Source organism: Gossypium raimondii, chromosome 12, assembly GCF_025698545.1.
Source record: "Gossypium raimondii isolate GPD5lz chromosome 12, ASM2569854v1, whole genome shotgun sequence".
NCBI lineage: Eukaryota > Viridiplantae > Streptophyta > Magnoliopsida > Malvales > Malvaceae > Gossypium > Gossypium raimondii.
Genome location: NC_068576.1, coordinates 44,025,482 through 44,051,877, shown reverse-complemented (window position 1 = coordinate 44,051,877; position 26,396 = coordinate 44,025,482). Strand labels below are relative to the sequence as shown.

Here is a 26,396-nt window from a genome sequence, read left to right as displayed (position 1 = left end):
GAGGTCTTCACCTCCGTATAGGATAGTGGATTGCTTTTGGGATACATCCATACCTATGTCTTCGTGAGATCTTCATCACCGTATATCCATAGGGAAATGTATTGTCCTGAACCATACTCAATTCGTATGAGCCTATAATGGGTGAAGATCGAGAAATCTGCTAGTTCAGGTACCCTTACTTTAGAACCGAACCGCATAGAATGAGCCCTAAGAACCTACCCTAGGTAGAACCATACCAAACCTCTAGTGCTCACCCAAATAGGTGTTCTACTTATTATTTCTTGCTTTGAATTCTAGCTTTTTATGAAATATACTGACTTGTTTCATTTTGCTTTGGCTATGATTGCATTGCATTTTCATCATAGAAAAGGGTGTTGCTAAATAGAGAGCTTATCATGGAAAAGGGATTTCTTGATAAAATGAAAGATAATGCGGCCATTCGGATATAGTCCGAGAAGACACAATAAGAGAAAGGTGACAACATGACAGAGGGATATATGTTAGAATTATGGGATTTCACTCGCATCAGTGTGACTCAGAATAATCTCCAAGAGTTGAAAGAGATAAGATTCATCATTGTAGTTTCAATCCGACCCACTGCAACTTCAGGGGTATAGGATTTGTAGTTTCATCTTGCTCTACTGTAATTTCAGGAGATAAGATTCGTCATTTGTAGTTTCATTTTGACCCACTGCAACTTCAGAGGTATAGGATTTGTAGCTTTATCTTGCTCCACTATAACTTCAAGGAGATAAGATTCGTCATTTGTTTCAATTTGACCCACTGCAACTTCAGAGGTATAGGATTTATAGCTTCAATTTGCTCCACTGCAACTTCAGGGAGATAAGATTTGCTATGGTAGATTCAACCTGGCCCATTACAACTTCAGGGGTTAAGATTTGTAGCTTCAATCTGCTTCACCGCAACTTTAGAGAGATAAGATTCACTATGGTACATCCGACCTACTACAACTCAGGGGTATAGGATTTGTAGCTTCAATCTGCTCCACTACAACTTCATAGAGATAAGATTTACTATGGTAAAATTAATCTGACCCACTGCAACTTTAGGGGTATGGGATTTATAACTACAATCCAATCTATTGCAACTTCAGGGATATAAGGTTTGTAGCTTTATCTTCATCCACTACAACTTCAGAGAGATAAGATTCGCCACTGTAGTTTCAATTTGACCTACTACAACTTCATGGGTATAGGATTTGAGATTTTACCGATCTGTTACACCACTCTCTGAGGGAACAGAACCTGTAGAATCCATTTCATAGGCCAATATTTTATGCCAAACGATTAAGATGTTATGATCAGAATGAATGAAATGCTCCTAACTAGATGTATACGAATGATATTTGTATGAATGCAGAATGTCATTTTCGAGAATGATCCCCTTTTTAGTGCTTATATTGACATTGCTTATTGTTCGTCAAGGTTCTATCATTGATGTGTTACCATACCATCTTGTTCAGTTCTGGTATCTTTGACAGGAAACCCAAAAAAGTAATCACAATCTGGACCATTCGTTCCAAGATCTTTCCAGCCTTTAAATTTGGTTAGCTCTAACTAGTGGTCCTGTTTCAAGTCCCTACACTATTTAGAAATCTTTCAGAGAAATATGTAGAAATATTTTTACTTTAATATTGTTAGTCCATCAATCATTATTTCAATGCAAAAATGCTTGAACAAAGTCGTAACGGTGGACAAGATTGAAATTTATTGGGGGGAAAGCTCTTAATGAAAAGATTAATCAAAGTGGAAAACATTGCTAAAACATAAGGTGGGTAAAAATGAAACTAAGTGCCCTAGATATCGTAATATGAACTTCTCCTAGCAAACTTGCTGAGGACCAATCTGAACCTGACATGTGTTTGGGAGACCTAGAGTACTCTGTCGATGCCCCAAGATGTAAAGTTTCTCCTTCTTGTTACCTTTGAGGGGAAGCGACTATTACATGCCCATTCTTTGGTCAAAATTTGAGCCGTCATTTTTGAGTTTTCAACTCAAAACTCTTTTGGTCTCAAGACACCCTTTGCGGGTTTTTGCCTTGGTCTCTCCTTTTTTTTTAGGTGAAATACTTCTTAATTGAATCTGAATTCACAGGGTTGGGCAAATCTCTGCCATCCATCTTAGTTAAAATTAGTGCTCCTCTAGAAAATGTCTTTTCTACCACATAAGTTCTTTCCCAATTCGGCATTCATTTTCCTCTAAAGTCCTTTTGTATGGAAATGATCTTTTCAACACCAGGTCCCCCTTATAAAATTCTTTAAGGCGAACCTTTTTGTCATAAGCTCGTATCATTCATTTTTAGGTACATCTGACCATGACGAATAGCTTTTAGCCTCTTCTCTTCGATCAAGTTCAACTGATAATATCGAGATTCGATCCATTCTGCTTCATCTAACTTTAACTCTGTTAAAACTCGGAGAGAAGAAATTTTGACTTTAATGGGCAAGACTGTCTCCATTCCATAAACCAATGAGAAGAGTGTTGTCCTGGTGGAGGTTCTAACAGACATTCGATAAGCATAGAGGGCAAATGGTAACTTCTCATGCCAATATTTATAAGTCTCTATTTTTTTCCCTACGATCTTCTTAATATTCTTATTGGCTGCCTCCACTGCACCTCTGCTATCGTGTTTTTGTTCAAATTTAATACATTGTCAAATATGATCCTTTCTGGCATTCCATATTGACTTATGATATCTTTTTTCAAGAATTTGCTAACTACCGACTTCGTGACATTGACATAAGATACCCATTTGGTGAAGTAATTGATGACCACAAAGATGAATCCATGCCTATCGGAAGGTTTTGGTGAGATTAGCCCAATGACATTCATGCCACACATAGAGAAAGGTCATGGAGAAGTCATAACATGAAGAGGTAAAGAAGGTACATGAATTTTTTCTCCATAAATTTGGCATTTATGATATCTCTTGGAATAATTAATACAATCCGCTTCTATGGTGGAACAATAATATCTGAATCTCATGATTTGTCTAGCCATTGTAAAATCATTAGCATGTGTTCCGCAAACACCCTCATGGATTTCTTCTAAGATTTTCTTGGCCTCATCAGCATCTCCTCACCTTGGAAACACTTGGCCCTTTCTTCTTTTGTATAGGATCTCCCCGTTTATGACATACTCATTGGCTAGCCTCCTTAGCGTCCTTTTATCATTCTCGGTTGCCTGCTCAGGGTATTTACGATTCCTTACATATTGCAATATGTCATAGGTAGTCATCTCTTTCTTCTTCATCAATGTTGTAATAATGGGTCGGGGCCTCATAAATGCTCATCTGGATGCTCTTGTTTGTTCACTTTGACCATGAAGGCTAAGGTTACCAAGGCATCGACTATCTGATTTTCATCTCGCGGGAGGTAGCAGAAGGTGATGTCATCAAACTACTTAATTAACTCAAAAACCAACTTTTGATAACCAATCAGCTTGGGATCTCTCATCTCTCATTCACCTCTGAGTTGATAGATTACTAGTGCAGAATCCTCATATGCTTCCAACATTTTGATCTTGTGTTCTATGGTCGCACATATACCCATTATACACGCTTCATATTTTGTCATGTTATTCGTACAATTAAAATCAAGTTTACTGGTGAAAGGATAATAATCTCTGTCTAGGGATACCAAGACTGCCCCAACTCTGTTACCCATAGCGTTTAAGGCGCCATCAAAATTCAGCTTCCAAGAATATTTTCTTGGGGCACTTTCTTCAATGGCTACGACATACATCAAATCTTCATTTGAAAAATCAAAATTCAAAGGCTCGTAATCCTCTAGAGCTCTGCTAGCTAAGAAATCCGCTATTTTTCAGTCCAAATGGCATTACTTTATAATAGAATGTTCCCCACATTATTATGAATGTGGTTTTCTCCATATCTTCATGATGCATCTTTATCTGGTTACATTCGGAGAAACTGTCCATGAAGGAAAACAGTGAATGATTTGTCATGTTGTCTACTAAGGTATTGATGTGGGGCAACGAAAAATTATCCTTTGGGCTGACTTTGTTTAAATCCTGATAATCGACACATATTCGCACTTTCCCATCTTTCTTAAGGACGGAGACTATATTGGTTACCCACTCCGAATATTTGACCACTTGTAAGAAACCAACGCTAAATTATTTCTTGACCTCTTCTTTTATTTTCAACAAGACGTTGGGCCTCATCCTTCAAAGTTTCTGCTGAAAGGGCATGCATTCTTCCTTTATGGGAAGCCAATGTACCACGACATCAGTACTTAGACAAGGCATGTCCTAATAAGACCATGCGAAGACATCTTTGAATTCTCAAAGTAACTCATCGAGGTCTCGCCTTGTTTCTGCAGTGATGCAAGTTCCAATTTTCACCTCTTTATTTTCTTGTTCATCCCTTAAACTCACAATTTCTACTGACTCTTTGTAAGGTAAGATCTGTTTTTCTTATTGCTTTACTATCCTTAACAAATCAGGAGACAAGTTACAATCTCGATCATCTTCAAAGTCCTAAGGTTCTTCTAGACACATATCCTGCTCAAAAAGAGACTTCGAGTTAACAACAGCGTCGCTCATATCATTGATATTCGGAGACCTATTATAAGAATAAAATGAGACCCAATGAACAAATGAATTTAAGAATAATTAGTTGTGTCGTATGAGTATGAATGAAGGAGACCCAAATAGGACATAAAAATGCATTGTTTTTATTGAAATAAAAATAATAGACATGCGTCTTTTTCAGAAAAGGATCCCTATTGTTCCTAGGCGTAGAGCAAGAGGTATGTTCTGAATATTACTTTGAAATGGTTCTAAAAACTACATGGATCTCCTCTACAGTCCGGTTGTTCAGAACGCTTTTAGGGATATAGGGACGAATTTTTTATAGGTTCCCTTTTTCAGTTCCCTCTTCAGAGCCACAAACATCTTCCCCTTCCGAATCCTAAATGTCTTCAAAGAATTCTAATTCTTCGTTGTTCATCAGGCTCTATACTAGAGTTCTGAACTCAACGCACTTTTGGATTTCATGAAATTTATTACATGTAATGAAATGTAGTGTTAATGAATGGAAAAGATGCATGCAAAAAGACGTTGATTCTAGTCCAATTCCATTAGAACAACTTTACTAGAAAACAAGTTTTTTTACATAAAGTGGATACATATACGACCTCGCTTTAAAACTCAAAACCTTAACTTTCCCAAGAGGCCAAGCTAATTCTCAGCCTCGATCTGACTCCGATTCATATCTCAAGCTTTGAACGGCTGGAGTTTGCAGGTGGTCAGCCACTTCTCGTACTCGGGCCAAAGCTTCGCTCATAACGTGGTTCATATCTCTAATATGTCCTTCTCACAGGCTATCACCTTTCTCTTGTTTTCTTTTCTTGGACCATATTTTCACGGTCGCATTATCTTCCACTTTATCAAGAAACCCATTTTTCATGAAAAGCTCTCTATTTAGCAACTGAACATGAATCAACACCCTTTTTTAATATGAAAATGCAATGCAATCACAGCCAAAATAAAACGAAACAAGTCAATATATTTATATAAAGCTAGAATACAAAGAAAATAATAATAAATAGAGCATTTATTCGGGTGACCGCTAAAGGTTTGACATGGTCCTTCCTAGGGCTGGCTCTTAGGGTTCATTACATGCGGTTTGGTTATAAAGTAAAGGTACCTGAACTGGTAGATTCCTCGATCCTCACCCATTATAGGCTCATAGGAACAGAGTTCAGTTCAAGGGAATACATTTTCCTATGTCTGTGTGGAGGTGAAAACCTCACGAAGACATAGGTATGGATGTATCCTAAAAGCAATCCACTATCATATGCAGAGGTGAAGACCTCACGAAGGAATAGCTTCTCACTCCCACTTAAGGAGGGTAAAATGAAACGATTATGCCATGCAATATATGTGAAAATATATTAAGAGAAACTTGAACCAATAAAGCAGACGTATTAGATCGCTATGTAACCCAAGATAACAAAAACATTATTCACTACCAAAATAAAGCATGAAGGGTGAAATGCAAAGAAGGAATCGTCAATTTAAACCGAATTATCAATTTTCGACAAAAGACCAAAAAATAATTAACTCGCAGCTTGATTCTCTTATTTTAACCCCAACAGAGTCGCCAGTTGTCGAAACCCTTTTTTTTTTAGCTCGACTTTTTATTTTAAAAACGAAGATGGAGTCCCCACCAATCCCTTTTATTTAGGTGTGATCAGATCACCTTGAAACTTAATCATTTTAATAAAAGGTTAAATTTACTAAAAAGATAATTTTCAATCTACAAAATCCAACAAATGGGTTAGAAATGGGTTCGAGAGTCGGTTACGTATGAGGAAGGGTTAGCACCCTCGTAACGCCCAAAAATTGTACCTATTTGATTACTTGATGTTTTAGCGTAAAAAAATTTGAGAATCCAAAGAAAATTTAAAATGCAATCTCTTTCGCGTGATGTTATTTGATGGTATTGAAAAAGTCCTTATCTAAATTGAATTTTTTTCTTTAATGAGATCTTCTCATTTTGGGTCGATCAAGACGAAAAATCACGTCCACTAAGTTGGGGCACAATATCTCGAATTTTCGAAAATAAGAATGCTCACCTTTTAATTATTACTCAAATCTTATATATTTAATTACTTTTTTTAAAAGAGAAGAGATGTTCGATTATTTCGGTTCAAGGAGAAAATCGTACCCCGTAAGTTAGGGGTTCAATCTCTCAAATTCTCAAAATAAAGAATATCGCATTGGTTTTAATTTCTTCTTATGGTTGTGTAAAAACGAATGCATCACTTAATAGGATATGCAATTGAGCGTAGTGCAGAAATAAATAAATGTATCTAAGCATAATGGATAACATGGTAATGACTAAAATAAAATAAAATAACAACACGAGAAAAAATAAAAAAAGAAATAAAACATAAATAAAAATTGAAATGACCATGGTAAAATAATAAGATAATAATCAAATAGCAATAAAGCAACTATAATAATAACACAAATAGATGATAATAATGATAATGATAATGATAATGATAATGATAATGACGTGGTTAATGTCATGTTTAATAATAATAAATAATAATAAATCAAAGATAAAAGTAAAATTGTTTAATTTAAAGGTCAAAATGCAAATAACAAAATTTAAAATACTTTAAAAATAAAAATACTTTAAAAATAAATGAGTTAAATTAAATAAAGGACCGAAACAAAACTGTGGTAAAATTTAAAGGATAAATTACGAAGAATTCGAAAATAAAGTATTAAAGAAAAATAAAATAGAAAAACATAGGGACTCAAAATTAGACCTGTCCATGGGCCGGGCCCGCCCGAAATATGGGAGGTTCGGGTAAAAATATAGGCCGAAATATGGGCTTAAAAAAAATGAGGCCGCTTAAAAAAGCAGGCAGACCTCGGCACCACTTTTTGGCTCAGGCCCGGCCAGTTCGAATATAATAAATATATATTTTTATTTTTATTTTTTAATTTTAAAATACTTTTAAAATTATTTTTTTTTATTTTTTTATTTTTAAAATAATTTTTTAATGTTTATTTTAAAAATGGGCTGGGCTAGGCCGGGCTCGGGCTTATGATATTTTTCCCGGGCCGGGCCTGGGTAAAATTTCAGGCTCATATTTCAGGCCGGGCCGGGCCCGGGCCTAGGAGGCGGGCCAAAAAATTTTTCCGGGCCCGGCCCATGGACAGGTCTACTCAAAATGTAATTATCCCAACCACTACACACGTGCCATATTTAAAGAAGTTGCCAATCAGTTTGGGGGACCAAATTGAAAATGTAATAAAATTTAAAGTGTAAAATTAAAAACAAAAACAAAACATAAATAATCAAAATAAAATAAAACAGGGACCCAAAGGGTTATTTTCCAAACCCCTTAGGTCGACAGTGGGTTAAAAGACCGAATCACAATGAAATTAAAATAATAGGGTAAAAATTTTAAAAATAAAAGAGGAATAAGACGAAATTGAAAATAGCCACAAAAGCGGAAGGACCAGCGAAGCAATTAGACCCCCCCATTTCTAAAACGGGCAGATCCTAGGGAATCTGGGTCAGGTCGTCGGTTCACCCTTCAAAACGACGTCGTTTTGGACATTTTAGGCTACGCCCCAAAACAATGTAGCATGGTCCCTCTATATAAGTTAAAAAAAAAATCATTTCTCCTCTGCTTCTAAAAAAAAAATCTTCTTTTTCTTTTTTTTTTCTCTCAAGAGGCCTTCCCCCTCTGATCCCAAAGGCCGCCGCGACCACCGGTCACCGAAGACGGTGACCGCTGCCTCCGGTGGTCGAAAAATACCCAAAATGATCCTTTTGAGCCTTTTTTTTGTATAGAACGCGAATCTAGAGTTGGAACCCCCAAATCTAGACCAAAATTCGACCAAAGGTAGAGAAACATTTTGGTTTCTCCTTTTTTTGACGGGGCCTTCGACAAATCCCAAGGGATTCAAAGCCCTCTCAAGTCGAAAAAGAGGGCCCTTATGACAGAGGCACGGCGAAACAGGTAAAAAACGTAGCTTTTCTATTTTCCCTTTTTTTATATTTTGAAACTTAAAAAAAACGAATGAACAGATGAACTATCTCTTGTTAAACTTTTTTTTCTCTTTTTTTTTTATTCTTCTCGATCTTCTTTGTTACAAACTGTTTTCGGCTTTTATAACCGAAATATAATACAGTATATTATTTGTTTTGTCTTTTTCTTTATTCTGTTTTTGCTTCTATCATTTGCTTTTGTTTTTCTATTGTTTTGCAAGTGGTGGTGGCAGAGGGGCGAAGTCAATGACACGCCTACTGACGTGGTGAGGCTGTGGCACGAGAAAGAGCTAGGGTTTCTGATTTTTTTAAGGCTTCGGGCTTTTAGGGTTTTTGTATTTGGGCTTGTAATTAATGGACTTTTATTATTTATTTATTTGTTTGTTTGTTGTTTAGGCTGGGCAAAATTGGGCTGTTACACCACTATCTACCTAGTTAGTCATTGAATTTCCTTAATTTTCTCTGAGTTAACGTTGATTCCTCATATCGAAGAATTTTTCAATGCTAGCTCCAAAAGTGCACTTACTCGGATTGATTTTCATGTTGTATCTGTGCAATATTGTGAACACCTTCGGAAGGTCATTCATATGTTGTTTCATGGAAGCATTTTTTATCAGCATATCGTCAACGTACATCTCCATATACCTTTCTATCGGATTCTGAAATAATTTGTTCATCAATTGTTGGTATGCAGTCCCTGTGTTCTTAATATAGAAAGGCATCATCTTGTAGCAAAATAACCCGTCTTCAAGGACGAAGGTTGTTTTTTCTTGGTCTTCCTCTACCATGAAATTATCTGAAATGTTCTCCACACTCACCAATTGTTGATACAATGATACATTAAGGAAGAGGTACAGAGGAGAGAGTAGTGGTAAAAATGGAGGCTGATTCACCCAATCAAATTAAGCAGAGAGCCAGAGGTTATAAAGAGTGAAGGTGAAGAGAGTATGAAGGTTTAAGACTAAAGGTGAGTTAGCAAGGTGTAGGCTTGGTATCTTAGGAAGTCAGTCTCTTCTTTCTCGTTCCTGGAGGTATTTATAGGTGAGGGTTCCATGTAAGGTGATGTTAACATGTTCGACTTGCCATTAAGCTATCATTATGGAACGTGTGAAATGAATGTCTTTGATGGGATGAAGATGTCTATAATGGTATAGAACAGTTAAACTCATATGGAATTTGATGACCAACAATTTTATATTCTCGATAAAAGCTCAGGGATCCGAATGATGAATGGCATGTGGTAATCTTGATGATCATCCTAGAAGGGAGGTTTGTAAGGGACCTTCCAACTTATTAAGAACCGGCTTACTATTCGAGTATCCTCTTGACCTACCTCGTGCCCTAATACGGATTGGATATCATATAACAAATAATAACGACGTTCGTTCTCCACCATAATCACTATCTTATTTTATTTTGAAATTGTCTTTTGTCATCAATGAAGGGGTTACTTTTACATTACTGTAAAGTATGTGTTTTCCAACTCCGCCGATCGACCTCACCCTCTGCAGAATAATTTCTCAATTATATATTACTATTATTATTGTAAAATATAATTAATGGTTTTTTATTTTATTATTTTATGATTTCATGATATGAATGTACAAGGCAGGATTTGAAGGATTGGCATCTAAATCTAACACGTGGTCTCTAACAATTCAAGGCCATCATTTCCCTGGGAAATTGTGATTTCCATTTCCTTCCTTTGCAGGGCAAAACAAAATAAGAATGAAGTATAATGATAGTTTTCACCTGCAATTTTATAAAAAAAATATTTTTATTTTTATTTATTTAATTTTAAATTTAAAAATTTAATTACCATGCGATAACATGTCAACATTTAATTAATTTTTAAAATATAAAATATTAAAAAATATTTTATAATTTTAATTATTTAAAATTAATTTTATATTAATTTTAATTTTTAAAATTTGAAAAATTAATTAAATGCTGGTGTGTCATCCATGTTTATGCAGCGTGAGTAAAGTTAAAACGTTAACTTTTTAACCATGTTGAAATGATTTAAAAGAAAACATAAGTTTAATAGTTAAAAAGACGAAAAATTAAATATAACGCTACAATAAGTCTTTCTATAAAATTAATTTTTTGTCAAGAAAAGTCTTCTTTTTTCTTTTAGCCCGATAATTTTACGTTTTTAATTTTCATTTTATTATTTTTAAAAAGATTATTGTACGAAAGTTTTTGAAAATTTAGGAAAAGAAACTATTTATATTTTAATAAATTATTGATAATTTAATTTGTTTTAAAAATACAAATGTGTGATAAGAAGTAAAAATAAAAAGCTGGCATAAAATAACTAATTTCTACAGTATTTTCTCTAAGAATAGAGTACACAAAATTAGCAAACAGCTAAACAAAATATAAGATTGAACCATGGGGTATTAGCAAATTAGCAAATCAGCACGGGGTGTGGTGCGAAATTACTTGGGGGTATGAGTTGTTGGTTTTATTCGTTATTTGAGCACTTGTTCAATTTTGGACATTAAATTATCGGGTATTCTAGATGGGTTGATACTCTTACAAGATCGAGATTTAGACAGGATTTTGATTCAAACTGATAGCCTAGAAATAATTTATAGTTTGCAGATAAGAAATCTAAACTTTTTTATGTCAGCACTAGTAAGACGTATTCATCAATTGCTAAAGAATAATAAGTATTAAGTGGTATCACATGTTCCTAAAGAAGCTAACCAGGTTGTAGATTGGATTGTCAAGATGGGATAAAGTGATTTAGAGGGTATCAATGTGATAGCAGAAACTCTCAATTTAATCGAAGACCTTGTTAGTAATATAATTTAATTTCCTAAGCTTCGTTTTATCTACCAAAAATATATATGAGATTGAAGAAGAAGAATTTAGTGGTATTCTTTTTATCAGATTAAATGTAATCATCGAATAAAAGAAGATATTATTTTTGATTTAAAAGTTTAGTTCGAGAATATATGTGTAATGTAGAAAAAGAAAAGATATATCCTCGAAGAAAATAAGGCAATCAAATTAGCAACGCCCACGCGCTTAATCGAAATGAAAGCAGGAATAGCTAAACCCAAGGTTCAAAATAAAAGGATAAGGCTTACGTCAGCTGTCCCCACCTAAGATTTCCACGTCTGCTCTAATCCATAAAAGCAATTTCAATACACGCGCCCATGATTACGGGTGAACCCTACTTGTCATCCAAAAAGAGTTGTTTACTGTTCTATTTATTTTGTTTTTGGTTTACGAAAATTCCAATCGGAATAAAAGCACCGCCGCGTCACTTCCTTTTTCACTTTCCCTCTAGAATTTCCCGAGAAACAAACAATTGTTTGGCTATCAGAACTCTCTAGTTGTTAATTATTCTCCAATCAAACTGTGGTTTTGATAACTGTCCCTGGGTTTATCCATTCGCCTCGTTTTTAGAAAAAATATCTCAAATCTTTTTAATTTTTTCTTCGGATAATAGGGTTTAGGAAAATTTTCATCTTCCAATTTTCAATTGGATTTTGCCTGAGAAAAAGAATGATGAGAAGACAAGAGGAAAATCGTCGACATCAGGATCAGCAATCAAGGGTTTTCCACGAACTGTCGGCGCTGGTTCTGAATCTTATACGATCGCCGCCGATGCCTTTCGCCGATCAATCTCCGGTGCCGGGGTGGAGGTCTCACCCCCAATACTTATCGACGACGACGATATCTCCGGCGGGATACGCTTGGCTGATGCTAGGGATATCGGTTTCGTTGATGTTGTGTGGATCGGTTACTTTCTTTATAGGTTTCTTGTTGATGCCTTGGGTTATTGGCTTGTTCATGGTATTTTACGTTGCTGGGATTGTTTCCGTGATTTCCATGTTAGGTCGTTCTATTCTTTGTTACGCCATGGCCCCCCCTCCTTCGCCTCGAAAGGATATTCCTGGTAAATTGTTTCTTTTACTTAATTTAAATACTCTTTTTCTTATTAAAAAACCGATGATTGGGCTATGGGAATTTTCATGTTTGAGATAAATTTGTTTTCTTTTATTGATTGTCTGTTTTCTGGGTGTTGGCTTTTTTGTCTCTGTTTTAATCTATTTGTTTCTTGTGTATGATTTTAGTGAATTAACTAGGGTGAATAAAGAAAACGTGTTCCAAGTTCTTTTATTCTGATTTGAGATACTATAGTTGAATGAATAAAGATACTAAATAGATCATTGTGAATTAAAACCTCATATTCCCCAAGTTACGTTTTCTAGTCATTAAAATTAAATCCCTTACTCCCAATTTGTCTCTTTAATTTTTTATCAATGAATATGATTTGTTAGAATGGTCATTCAGCTCTTCTGCTAAATTTTAGCATTGGATGTTGAAATGTTCTACAATGAACGGTGATGCTATGTTTTAGACTAGATGAAGTGATGAATTTTATTTTGAGAGGTGATCAGCAGACCCTTATCGAAGAGAATTTGCAGATCAGTGGTCGAAAACTGGAGATACAGATTCTATGACGACTTTCTTTCAGTTGGTTTTTTATTATCCTTAAGATGAACATTTTATTAGTTGAAATAACATGATTGGCAGGACCCCTCCTGCATTTTATGGTTGGAATATTTAGATTAGATTGTTTTCCAGTAAGTTGTTTACTACTGTGGAGAAAAATATACTTGCCAATTTCTCCAGTTTTGATTTTACTTTATTCCTTGATCTTCAATGCGTGCTTCTTGAGAACCTTTTATGCAATTAATCAAATGCTAATGATACAGGAAAACTCTGTTAACAGTGAAACTATGTTTAAGATGAATTAATTAGGTTCATAACGAGTTTGGTGTATTGCATTTCCATGTTCTCTTCACTTTGATGGTTTGAACCATAATGAAGTAGTTATCTTTATTATTTTTGCAGTAACCTTTGATGGTATAGGAATAGCTAGTTTGAAATATGATATACTGCTGGTTGGTGGGTTTCTTTGACAAGTAATGGAATAGGAACAATAATAACGTTTTTGGTTTATCAAATCTTGGAGCAGACTGGTTCAGTTTGTTGAGCTTTGGATCTAACTCTAAGATAAATTAAGCTTGAGGTTGAACGTTGTGACGTTACTTATAAGTTGCATAGGTGGTTCATCATGATATCAAATTATTGGCAATCTTTTGCACTTGAATTAGCTTAATTTTACTATGTTGTATCTCACTTCTCTGCTCTTCGGTATTGCTTTTTTCAGTTCTGTTTTGCGCTGTATAAGAAGTTTTCATATGCTTATGATTTCTGTTTCCAATCAATTGAATATTGAATGTATGTAAGATTTAGTAGACTGCTGATGGACTCTGATTGTGGATTGCAGCATGGAAGGTTTCGTGAAGAGGAAAGGTGGATGGGGCAAAGAGTCGGGATGCCTTAAAAGAATGGAGCAGCATTGGAGTTGTTGTGAAGGTGCCACATACAGGGAAAACGAGTTTAGCAGGTTTCTTTGAGTATTAATGCAGGAAATGTGGATAAGTCTTTGCTTCAGATGTTAACTGAAATATGTGAATATGGCTTCCTTCCTTGTGTAGCTGAAATAGACAAATAGCGAGTGACTTTGTAAAGTATTTAAATGTGTATTTTGCATTCTTCTTATTTACCATAAAATAAAATAAAACATGGGAGCGTTGATTGATTCCCATTTCTTTTCTATGAGGTAGGCCTTTAAAAAAAATAAAAACTGTTAGAGAAATAATTATATAAAGAAGTAATTTTGCCCGTGAAGAATATGAAGGAAGATGAAGGCGGCGGGAATTTTTGCGTTGATCTATTCAATTCATCAAATTTTATTTTCTTATTTTTTAAAAAATATTATATATATAATATTATAAAATCTAAAAAAAAGAGCTTCATCTTGGCTCTTCCCTCGTACTCTGTTCCAAGCAAGTGATGAAATGGTTTCCTTTTCTTTTTGTCTTTGGTCTAAAATTGATTTGAAATGCAAGTGTGTTTAAGTAGGTTAAGCATGGATAATGCTCATCCAGAAATGAGAAATGTGGATTACATCATTCATAACCCAACTGCCTTCTTCTTTGTTTGATATCAAAGCATCAGTTACAGTGATTAGCATTGGCCACAATTCAACTCTGTTATTACGAAGACCATTCATTGTACTATGTCAAAAATCATAGGTCTATCTTAACATACAAAACATAAAATGACAAGTGAGGTTTTTTATTTCTTTTTAATACTCACGTATCTATTTGTCGAAATGTTGTGTGTAGCTTAATAATACTCCAAAGAAGCAATGGAACTTCTTTTCTTAATTGAAAAAACGCAGGATTAACAAAACACAAGAGAGCTTAAATTTTCGTGGGGGATTAAACTCAAGACTCAACATTAGAACACGAAGCAAGCAGAACAAGTTTATAAATACTTCCTAACATCCTGAATCAGATAATGCATGATCAACCTAGATACAAGTGAACCTTAACAGCAAGCAAGAAGACACAAATGAGCCCAAAATACAGCAGAGAATGGATCAGAACCGAAGCACCACTTGTCTTAAAATTCCCAAACTCCACGCACCTATGGTGCCCTGGAACCTGAAACAACAGCCCTGGGGTTAGCAGCACGAACAACACCATTGCCACAAAAACAGGTCCCCAATCCGACATTGTTTTTTCTTCTTTTAAATAACGGCAAAGTCCCAGACAACTTGGTGAAGGTTTGTGAGTTTGAGGGAGAGAGTGAGAGGGTATATATACATATATATATATATATATATGCAAAGAAAGTGGTGAGTAGTGTGGGGCGGAGTTTAGGGGATGAAGTCATTTGGATTCACAACAGCCGCCCCATTTGTACTGCTGGGAATAACTTGCTTCCCATGCTTTACCCAAAGCGTTATATCGATGGACAAATGCACAACCAGAATCTGCAGAGAATATGTTCTGTTCAAGCAAATTAAATTTAAAAGAAAACAATCCCATTCTCACCTTTACTAGGGAAACGCCTACTTACCAACATAATCAATGCTATTACTTCTTAAAATCCCACACATCATCATTAACAATGTATATCGTGATCTTATAGGTTACAATTTGTACGTATGCAATTTTGATTGTTCAACAAATTCAAATTGAGGGTTCACCCATGATTTAAAATGCCAATCGGTCATCTCAAATTTTTTTATGTAATCAGCATTCCATTAATAGGGAACTGTAAAGAGATTGAGAAGCTGAACCTTAAAAGTTCATGTGCGGCGTGGCGCAATCAATGGCGGGTTTTGGGTTTTGAGAGTCTAGAAAAAATTTGATAATTTTAAAAGTCTAATTAACTTTTTTGTGAAGTTAATAAGAATTTTTAAAAATTTTAAGAGAGATTAGTAAAAAATTTCATAAATTTGAGAGAATCTAATTAAAATTTTTTAAAATTTCAAGACAAAATCAAAATTTTGACAGCGTAAACCCAGAAGGATTTGTGCTAGGGCGTGACAAATGTTATCGGCCAATTGAAAATGGAGGTCTCCGTCTAATAAAAATAAGAGCTAATATATGTCTCTGAGTTTGGTCATTTGTATTTAACTACTACCTAATTTTTAATTCCATCATTCTTTGATACTTCAACATAATTAAATTACACTAACGTGGAAGTAATGACCATAATTCATGACAGTCCATATTTTAACATGTCGCAAAAATTAAAAAATAAAAGTAATTTTAAAAATTATAAAAAATTTATATTTTTTAAGCGTAAGGAATGAACCTAGACATATGGATGTCCAGATACATTTGAACTTGGACAACTTTTTGTTGAGGTTCACTCTAAACATTTTAAAGTAATTTTATATTATTTTATTTTAATAAAATATTATTATGAAATTAAAAATAGAATTATATATTTATAGATTTTACAGTTTTATATGAAACATATTTTATATATTTAGAAATATATATTTTACAAATTACGATATTTTATAAAATATGATGCGAAATAATAGATTTTATAAAAAAAATCAAATTTGATGTATTTTTAATTTAATAACTTTTTTGCCACATAGGATTGCCATGTGTCACCTTGCTATTTATCATCAGTGCCATGTTAGTGTATCTTAACGGTGTTACCAGAGTATGTAACAAAATTGAAGTTTAGATACTAGTTAGGTAAAAACAAATTAGGTACCAATTATGCACAAGTGGCCAAGATCCAGGGCAAAAGATATATTAACCCTTATTATTGTTAGGGATAATATCACATTTGGCATCTGTATTTTTATAAAATGTCCAATTTGGTGCTTGTACTTTGAAACTGCCCGATGTGGTACTAAAACTATCAATTTGTGTATTATTTGGTAGTTGTACTTTTATAATATGTTCAATTTGGTACTTATACTTTGAAAAATATTAATGTGGTACATGAACTATCTATCTGTATTATTATGATACTTGGAGTTAATGCAAAACCAACTAATGAAAATTCGATACATAATTTTTTTCAAATCATCAATTCCACGTGGATAATATGATGGTATAAAATTAAATTAAGTTAAATTTAAAACAAATGTAAACCTAAACAAAGTAAGTTTAACTTGAAAAATAAACATCATCCCATTGCTTGAGATTGCCGACGTGGATATTATGATGATAAGTTAATAAATTGTGCGTGTGTAATTTTTTTTTCAAATCATCAATTCTAAAAATTAATTAATACATATGTACATCACTAGTTGAATAAAAGAATAAATTGGTTGCAACAAATTTACACTAAAATAAATTTGTAACAAGATAAGTACATGCCTTTCTTGAATAAAGGAATGTGAACCTTGACTGAGGAAACAAATAAGCAGAGACCTTATAAGAAGAAATTTGTGTTTAATTCAGTCACACACAATTTTCAAAGAATCTTACTTCATTTTCTTCATAAATTGTTGCGTAAGACAATGCCTACATATATGACAATACTAACACTTGAAAAACTTATAACATTAGACCCAACAAACACCAAAATGAAACAACGACCAACACTACATAAATATACACCATTGCTCAAAATATACATTAACAACAATTATGATAAGATAACATAGATGAACATGATACAATTTGTTAAATCTAAATAAGGTACTGACCAATCATTTTATTGGAGCATTACTTAATGTATAAGGCTCAACTCCCCCCCCCCCCCCCGATGCTGAGATACTGATACACTCAAAGGAATATGATTTTCTTCCATTCATTTCAATATGGTAATTTTGTTTTTACCCTAAGTTAAAATCCGTTTTTTTTTTTTTTACTGCACAGAAATCTGACTTCACCAACCCTGATGGAAGGCTTGTGATTGTGACCAACTTTACAGGCTAAAATGAAAAAGGATCTACAACCTTTGTTAACTGCTTTGTAAAATACAAGAAAATCCCATACCCAAGCATGATTTTATATACACCCTGCTACAAAAACACGTTTTTTCCTGCAAAAACATCATTCATGGCAAGATGTCAAGAGATTGGTGAAAAAGAAAAACATGATGCTTGATTTTGTTAAGGTTTGAGAAATAATTGCATGGTTTTATGAGGTTCTGAAAGAAACTAAAAACCAAGGTTAGAGGCAACTCACTCTTGGGAAGAATTGCGACTTATTAAGGTATCTCAAAGCATGCCATAGAAGGGGCGGTTGTATTGATGCCATCAGCAAGTCATGCGCAGAAGTCCTTTCTAACGATTCTGATCTGATGCCTAATGGAAAAATCGTGAAACTTCCCGGTATAATTGCTCAGCTTCAAATGGTTTAGATACATATCCATCCATTCCACACCGTAGGCACGCCTCATGTGTGGCCTGGATAACATCTGCAGTCATAGCCAAAATTGGTACATGCCAGTTTGAAATGTTGTCATAAGTTTCGACTGATAATTCTCCAAAGTGAATACGGTCATTGATATTTTGTTCCGAATCCCGAATTCTCCTTGTAGCTTCAAACCTGTAAAATGCAAACATAAGACATTGTAAAAGGCAACTTCAACGCCAATTAAACCAACTAGAAAATATTATTTTTGTCTTATTTTGTAAGATTTTGAAACTCAATTTCTGAATCAGAATTGTATAGGGAAGTTCTAAAAGCAACACGGGTTACATACCCATCCATCTCAGGCATTTGGATATCCATGAAACAGGCATCAAACCGGTGAGGCGGTGTAAGCAGTTCAATAGCTTCCATTCCTCTTGAAGCACTAACCACATCAGCTCCATATTTTCTCAAAGCACCAGCAGCTACTTTTAGGTTCACGTTGTTGTCATCTACAATTAGAATTTTTCTCCCAAGAAGAAGATTCCGAAGAGATAGGCTAGGTACCTCCCTATTACGAGGATTCCCTTTGTTCCCATCACCCATGGCTCGTTGTAGAGATGCCGCCAACATGCTAGCCCTCAAGGGCTTCGGGATGACGGTCAAGTTACAAACACCAGACGTAGTAGTATTTGCTCGGGAAGAACTGATAGAATTGGACAAAAGGAATACCTTCGGAGTAGTAATAGCTATTTTCTCCAAGTTATCAATGAAGTGAGCTGAACCATTTAGATCTTGATCCCAAACTTCCTGTTCGATGAGAACCATGTTGAAAGCACTACTACCTCGGCTTATGCTAGATAAACCTTGTTTCCAATCGGAAACTACTTCAACATGAATTCCCAACCGCTGGATATGATATCTTGACACTTTGGCCCGGACAGATCTAGGATCCACAACTAATGCTCTCTTCCCACGGAACTCTGAGGAAACTGAGTTAGTCTGGTTGTTGATTTGCTGGCTCTTGTACTCCTTCGAACTAGAAGAGCCACTGGTGAAAACAGCAGTAAATGTAAAGGTAGAACCAATCTTAGGAATGCTAACAAAACCAATTTCTCCCTTCATTAGATTAACCAAACACTTGCTTATGCTTAGTCCGATGCCCGTGCCTCCATGTGTTCGGGAAATAGAAGGGCCCACTTGCATAAAAGGTGTGAAAACACGAGACTGTGCTTCTATAGGGATTCCTTCTCCTGTATCTTCGACTGATACAATAATATTAATGCTGTCAGAGAAAGGATGAATGGATCCTTCTTGACTGAAAGTTCTAAATCCTTTCCAGCTCTGGCGTCTATCCGCAACTGGAAAACCACTCAAGGTATTGTTTGATGAAAATTCAGTCTCAACTTCTATAGAATCAATCACCTCCTCCACAAGATGAACCGTAACATGGATGTGCCCTTTCTCTGTGAACTGCACCAGTAAGTAAATGATAAGTTTATGCTGCTAAAGCATAATTAAGATCAAACCCAACCTAGATCGAAGCATCCACAAGTCAGAATTAATTGATTTGACAAAACTTTCTTAAGTTCCAACAAGTTTCATTTATATATTAAATGGAGAACCAACCACATACCTTAATCGAGTTTCCCATGAGATTGGTGATGATTTGTCTGAATCTCCCGGGATCGCCAATTAGCATCTCAGGCACTCGATCTGAAATGAAAACTGCCAACTGCACTCATCCGCAAATCAATTATACAAAATAAATATATGTTACTCTTGGATGAACACCGCACAAAGGGTGAAAGAGAATGAAAAAGAGAAGAGAATGGAAGGGAGGTGGTGAGTCATAGAGATACAGGTATCTCACCTCTACTCCTTTGTCTTGAGCCTTCCCTGAAAAGAGTGATAAGACATCGTCCAAGACTGCTCGTAGATCAAACTGCACTTCCTCGAGCTCTAGCTTACCAGATTCGATCTTAGCCTGATCCAAAACCTCATTTATAAGCGCAACCAGAGCCTTTCCACTAGCTTGTGCAGTTCGGACATAATCAAGTTGTGTAACATCTAAATCCGTGTCCATAAGCATATGCAACATTCCTGTAAGAAAAACTGGCACACTGTCATGGCTAAGTAAACTCTATTCTTTACTAGTTATTTGATTTAATTTTCTGAGAATTATTATACACTGCATGCAAATAAATTCAGAGAAATAAATGGATGTTTAGACTCACCCAGCACACCGTTCATTGGGGTTCTAATCTCGTGTGAAACAGTAGCAAGGAACTGAAAAAACAGTTACAAGTAATTAGGACCAAATATCTGTAACAGGCCTGAACACATAGGATATAGATCAGATGTGTCATATACCTGAGATTTGGCCACATCAGCTGCCTCAGCCTGTTTTTTGAGCTCCATCATCTTGTGACAATCATCTTCTACCTTCGCAATTCGATTAACAGTTGCATGAAATATATGCCCAACAAGTAATGCAATCACAAGGATGCCAATTGAAGTGGTTATTGCTAGCCACGGCCATGGTGGCTTTTGTTTAAACCTATAGGAAGAACAAAATTAGATCATGGTTATGTCCGAGTTACCCTGGTTTTATGGACATGGATAACAGTGAAATTTATGTAAAGTTTGGCATCCACTTGCAAAGGCACAGAAATCATTTGTTTTCAAAGAAATAGCTGAATTTATGTTGAAATGAAATGGGTTGAAAGCTAACAATAGAAGCCCATATCAAAGAGAAGGTGAAACCAAGATCAAAAGGTGATCCAAGATTGATGGACTACCTGCAGCGCATCTCGTGCTTTCTGAAAGGATCTCCAAAATTAAGATGGCTGACAAGCTCCAACCCATCATCTGATGCGTTTGAGCCGTACATACTAATAGGGTAAGACTGATTAGTTGTGTCCAACACATTGACAAGTATTTTTTGTTTGCTTGCAAGCTGTTGTAGCAACTTCTCCACAAGTGACTCGACATCGAACACTCCACCAAGATACCTGATCGAGCAATGATGGTATTAAGTAACATCTCGATAACTAATGTGATCATCTTATCCAAGCCATTAACTAGAGCATCACATCGGGGACCTTTTCTTAAGAAAAGAAAGAGCTTGTTTCATCTTTTCGGCATGGCAAATATAATGATTGATGCATATGATCATTTTAGAGTCCTTAAGCTATCAGATTTCTTCTTACAACTTTTATCTGTTTTGTGCATTTCCAGAGATGGGAAGCCTAAGGCATTAAGCTTCCTACTAATTTTTAAAATATACGGAAACATTGATTAAATATTCCTACTTTTTGTTCATAGTGAAAACATACCCATTAGTTGCTTGAATCCTCTCATTAGGAGTTGCATTCGAGGGAAGATCCCTCTTGTAGACTGCAAATGTCAAAATAACTCCGAGACGATTTGTTTTGAGTAATGGAAAAGGAGCTGTCAGCACCCCCTTTCCTGATTTTCTTGCACGCAATACATTCTCGCGATCTTCCTGTTGATACCCAAAAAATTAAAGATTCACAACTGAATATTATAAACGAATGAATTCAAAATTCTTTATTCAACTAGTGCCAAAACTCTTTAGAGATAGAAAATACTTAATTCGGTTCTCTTTTATACCATTTTTCTTTAGAAAAAGTGCAATTTATCAGTATTGGCTACAGCTACTGAAAACCAAACCTTTTAGAATATTACACGATCTCACCTTTCCCGACAGCAGATCAATAGAAATCACATGTGATATGATATCCTGCGCAAAGATAACAGGTGCATATTCTTCCTGAATTGGCGATGGTTCAAAGAGGTCGGGATTATAGTCATCCTTATGAACAGGATTTTTTTCGAGTGTATCCATCCTCTTAATAGTCCATCCTTGATGCTTTTCAAATTGTTCCCTTTCAGAGTGGAGCACCCTTACAGCATATGCCACACCACTTGTGAGGGGCCTTTCAAAAGCAGTTCGCTCCGTGTACCTTGCAAAAGTCATCTGCAGGTTCATAAAGTGAGTTCCCTTTGTTGACTAAAAAACAAATGATCATATAATCCACAACTAAAACCACTCAGATCTTTTCTAGTCTAAGAAGCTTTAAAAAACTGTATTCAATGTTTTGAAGCAAGTATGGCTACCCAGTTGACAAGATTCTTATTCAATCTAAAATTCGGAAGTATCAATTTTGGTTGAAACTATAACTATATAGCCAACCAAAAACATCAGGTGAGTACCCTGGATTAATCCAGATCAAATAGTTAAATTGCCAAATATGAGTTCATCCTAAATTAAGAAAAGTGCAGCAAGATTAACACACTGAATCAAGCAAATGACAAAGAAGAAAGTAACCATAGCTATCAAGCACAACACAAGCATAATCAAGCTCAAATAAAAAATAAAAAAAAAACACAAGCATAATCAATTTGACTTGAGCACGATAAAGAAGAGAGTAAATGTAACACCCAAAATTCGTTACATTATAAAAGCAGTGATAAATTGAGATTGTGTTTTCGATAAAGTGAAATAAGGAAATGAATGTGATAAAAGAGGAAGCTGAGTGATGTTTGAGAAGATTTAATTGAGAAGCATGATCTGATGCATTAATTTAAAGTAGGGACTAAATCATAAATATGTGAAAAGTTCTAGGGCCCACGTGTAAATACTTAGAATTTGAGAGATTATAGTATAAATATGAAAATTTTGAAGGGCCAATAGGTGCAAATATCTTAATGGTGAAAGAATCTAGAAAATAAGAAAAATGGATGAATAAGAATCAAATTGAATAAGCAAAAAAGTATGAGCGACTCAATTGTAATTTTAATAAAATTAAGTGATAATTCAAAAAATTGTGCAGAATATTTTAGGGTAAAATGGTCATTTTTCAATAAAGATAAATATCATAATAATCAAAGGACTAGTGTTGAAATTTAATTGGTTTGAATATTTTATTATTATTTTATTTTAAGATATTTTATTATTTATTAATTGTTAAGAAAAGAGGGAAAAAAGGTCTTTCATCTTTCCTTCTACCTTTTCACGCCACTTCCTTGGGGAAGAAAGAAATTTTCATTTTTATATTTAGTCCTTTCACTATAAATCTATCATTTTCTACTAAAATTTTAAGGAATTTCCATAACACTGAGAGAGAAAAGTGATAAGAAGACTATAAAGAATAAGAATATTAACTTGGATTCAAGAAAATAGAAGTTAAAGGAGAGAAAAATCAAGTTAAAGTTTAAAATCAATAGAACAAGGTAAGAACATCAACATTTAAATATGTTTTTAAGTTTGATATAGTTGAAAAAACTTGAAAATGATGTTAAAGTAGAATTTTCTTATATAAAATTTTATATTCTTAATATGTTAGTGAAGGAAATAAGAGGAAGTGATGGGAAATGTTGTAAAGAAAGGAAAGGAAAGTGTTACAAACTTAGTTATCAACATTTTGCACTAAAACAGATTTGGACATTAACAGTAATCTGACTTTGAAAATTCATCAAAACTTATAGAAATTTATTTAGAGGTTGAATCAAAGATGAAATTAAATCTTATTAAGTCTAGTTTTGTATAAAAGAAACGGTGAAAGCAATGGATTGTAGATTTTGAGATATATTAATTCTTGTGGGACAAGGTCAGAATAGATTTTGAGATATATGTTTAAATTCTTAATGAGTCTATTTTCAAGAGAAACAAACGAAAACGTCATCCAAACTTCGTACTAGAGATAATTAATTTTTAGTAAAGAAAGGTCGAAGCTGTCAAGTAACAGAACAAGAGAAAATTTGAAGAATTTACTGTACTGATTAACTAAAGTAGAAATTCTGCAAATTTTATGGTAAAAATATATTTGAGTCTAACTTCAAAAACATCAAGCAAATCTTAATTTCGAATTATGTAGCTCAAAATATAAATAATTTAGTGACCATGACACAAGTACACATCTTTAATATAAACACAAAGTAAATAGTGAAAACATAGTTAATGTTACATATAAGCATGTTATATTAAAAGTTAAATACTCTAATATATATATTCATAAAGGATGTGGAATTGAGGGGAGGAAAAGAAATAATAATAATAATAATAATAATAATAATAATAATAATAATAGTAAATGAATTTGAAATGTTATGAAATTGTTGTAAGTGATAGAATGATTAATACATGTAAAAATGTTTAAAGGAATTGATTAAATATGATTGAGAATAAAAATGAATTTGAATTTGACTGCTGTTACTTCGGCAACAAATGTAGCATCCCGATATCTTAACCCGGCGATAAGGTTGGGTATAGGGGCGTTACAATAAACCATGGCAATCAAATACAATAAATGCATAATCACTTTGAATCAAGCACGCCACAAATAATAGAGTAAACGACAGCAATCAAGCACAACAAATGCATAATCACTTTGAATCGAGCAAGCAGGAGCGTAAACATGGAATCAAGCACAAAAAATGCATAATCATCTATCCCAACTAGTTCTATTATCCCAACTAAAAGTTAGGAGAAGAGGATATAGCTTACTTGATCAATAGCAGAAGGGTTTTTGCCATGGTGGAAAGTTGAGATCAAAATTGACATAGCCTGGATATGGTTCATGCTTACATTAAACTGATCTTGCAACATCCGAGCTCTCTCGTCGCACATGCTAGCGAGAGTCTCCCTCCTCTTTTCGGTAGCTTGAGAACTCATATAACAGAAGATCCAAATAGAGACTACAGTCCAACCAATGACCCATAAAAGCAAGAGCTTTCTCCACCAAGTTTTGCTAACTCTCTTGGAACCAATAAACTGGTAGTAGTGATGGTGGATCTTGAAACTATAAGTTGAGATTTTATCCCAGCATGTGAACCCCATCTTGGTACTACTATCGCCAAGGAGACTAGCCTCGGTGCACTTAAATTGACAATTGATCAAACAGTTCATGGACATCGTAGAAGCTATCCAGCAACATAACATCCAAAACCGATAGACCCACTGTCAAATCTATTGAAACATCACCAGAAAATGAAGAGGCTTGGGGATAAGAAGAAAAGAAACCCAGTAAGCTCCAAATTGACTACAGGACAGATGAATTTTAAGGAGCTTTAGATAGTGAGGGAAAGAAAAGGAAAAGGGAAAAAGAAAAAGAGAAAGAAAAGATGCTATCTTATCCAGCAATTGAGAATGGCAAAACAGAAGACCCAGACTAAAGAAGATAAGGAAAATTTTCTCAATAACCACAAGGAGAAAGAAGCAAACAAAATTCCTCAAAGATTCTCAGTTTCTACTTCAAAACAGAGTTTATTTTCCCTCTCTTAAATACCAACCAGTTTCCAGAAAACAAAGATTCCAAATTCACACATCAAATCAATAAAAACAAGCTTAACTTCACCCCATGCAAAACAACCTGACAGGAAATCTAGTCTTTATATGAAAGAAAGTCCTAAAATTCCAAAAAAAAAAAATTCAAGCAGGAAGACAATCACCAAACATGTGGGTATATTATGGTTTGACCCCAGAACTTACTGCTAAAATAAGATTAATTTTATGAGTACTATAGAAGCTGACACTGCCCTTGCAAGTTGCAGCGGCTGTAGTTGACGGAAAAAGAACCTAAAAAGAGTGGATTCATAGACGTTTAAGATTGGAGGAATCTGTGAAAGAAAGATGAGAAGAAAATGATGTTAGAAATGTCTGCTAGCACACCCCCACTATCTCCATTGACCTCTCACCTTCACATTTTTCATATATAGACTACTAAAATTTCACCTTCATTTCTTACGTTAGATGCTTTTAATTTTTCTTTTAAAAAAAATGCCTTCCTTTCTTTTCTTCACATATTTAAGGCTACCAATTAGTAACATTAATGTATTAAGTCGGTCGTAATTTAATACTATGCATTATAGCACTCAATAATTATTTTTCAAAAATTATTATTTTCATCAGAAATTAATTATAAACCATTAATAATTTTAGTCACTTACTTTATTTGTTTGTAAAAATCTTATTTTAAAAATTCTTACCTTTTACAAGAATTTTTCTCATCCTTCTATTTTAATATTTAAATTTGTATTATTTATGTCTTTATTTTATATCTAACTATTTTGTTATATATTTAATATTTTTTCTCA

At 34.4% G+C, this 26,396-nt stretch overlaps 3 protein-coding genes across 5 annotated transcripts; 1 reads left to right on the top strand and 2 right to left on the bottom strand.

The window, feature by feature from the left end:
* Positions 1–11,759: 11,759 nt before the first annotated feature.
* Positions 11,760–14,203, top strand: LOC105764344 (uncharacterized). Its single transcript, XM_012582880.2, has 2 exons — positions 11,760–12,472; positions 13,874–14,203. The coding sequence occupies exons 1-2, from the start codon at positions 12,079–12,081 to the stop codon at positions 13,888–13,890; spliced, it is 411 nt and encodes a 136-aa protein (XP_012438334.1). The 5' UTR covers positions 11,760–12,078; the 3' UTR covers positions 13,891–14,203.
* A 689-nt stretch (positions 14,204–14,892) lies between these two features.
* Positions 14,893–15,509, bottom strand: LOC105764345 (uncharacterized). The gene has a single exon (XM_012582881.2). It carries the CDS (start codon positions 15,168–15,170, stop codon positions 14,961–14,963), a length of 210 nt encoding a protein of 69 aa, XP_012438335.1. The 5' UTR covers positions 15,171–15,509; the 3' UTR covers positions 14,893–14,960.
* A 2,188-nt stretch (positions 15,510–17,697) lies between these two features.
* LOC105764343 (histidine kinase 3) lies at positions 17,698–26,000 on the bottom strand. 3 transcript variants are annotated; one of them, XM_012582876.2, is made up of 11 exons: positions 24,808–26,000; positions 21,997–22,278; positions 21,614–21,783; positions 21,077–21,289; positions 20,649–20,835; positions 20,513–20,564; positions 20,149–20,390; positions 19,912–20,010; positions 18,628–19,748; positions 18,108–18,470; positions 17,698–17,961 (listed from the first exon to the last, which is right to left on the bottom strand). In XM_012582876.2, the coding sequence occupies exons 1-10, from the start codon at positions 25,240–25,242 to the stop codon at positions 18,227–18,229; spliced, it is 3,045 nt and encodes a 1,014-aa protein (XP_012438330.1). In that variant the 5' UTR covers positions 25,243–26,000; the 3' UTR covers positions 17,698–17,961; positions 18,108–18,226. The 3 variants fall into 3 exon arrangements, with proteins under 3 accessions (XP_012438330.1, XP_012438332.1, XP_012438331.1); XM_012582878.2 differs by having other exon boundaries at positions 20,149–20,378; XM_012582877.2 differs by lacking the exon at positions 17,698–17,961 and having other exon boundaries at positions 18,107–18,470.
* Between the last annotated feature and the right edge of the window lie 396 nt (positions 26,001–26,396).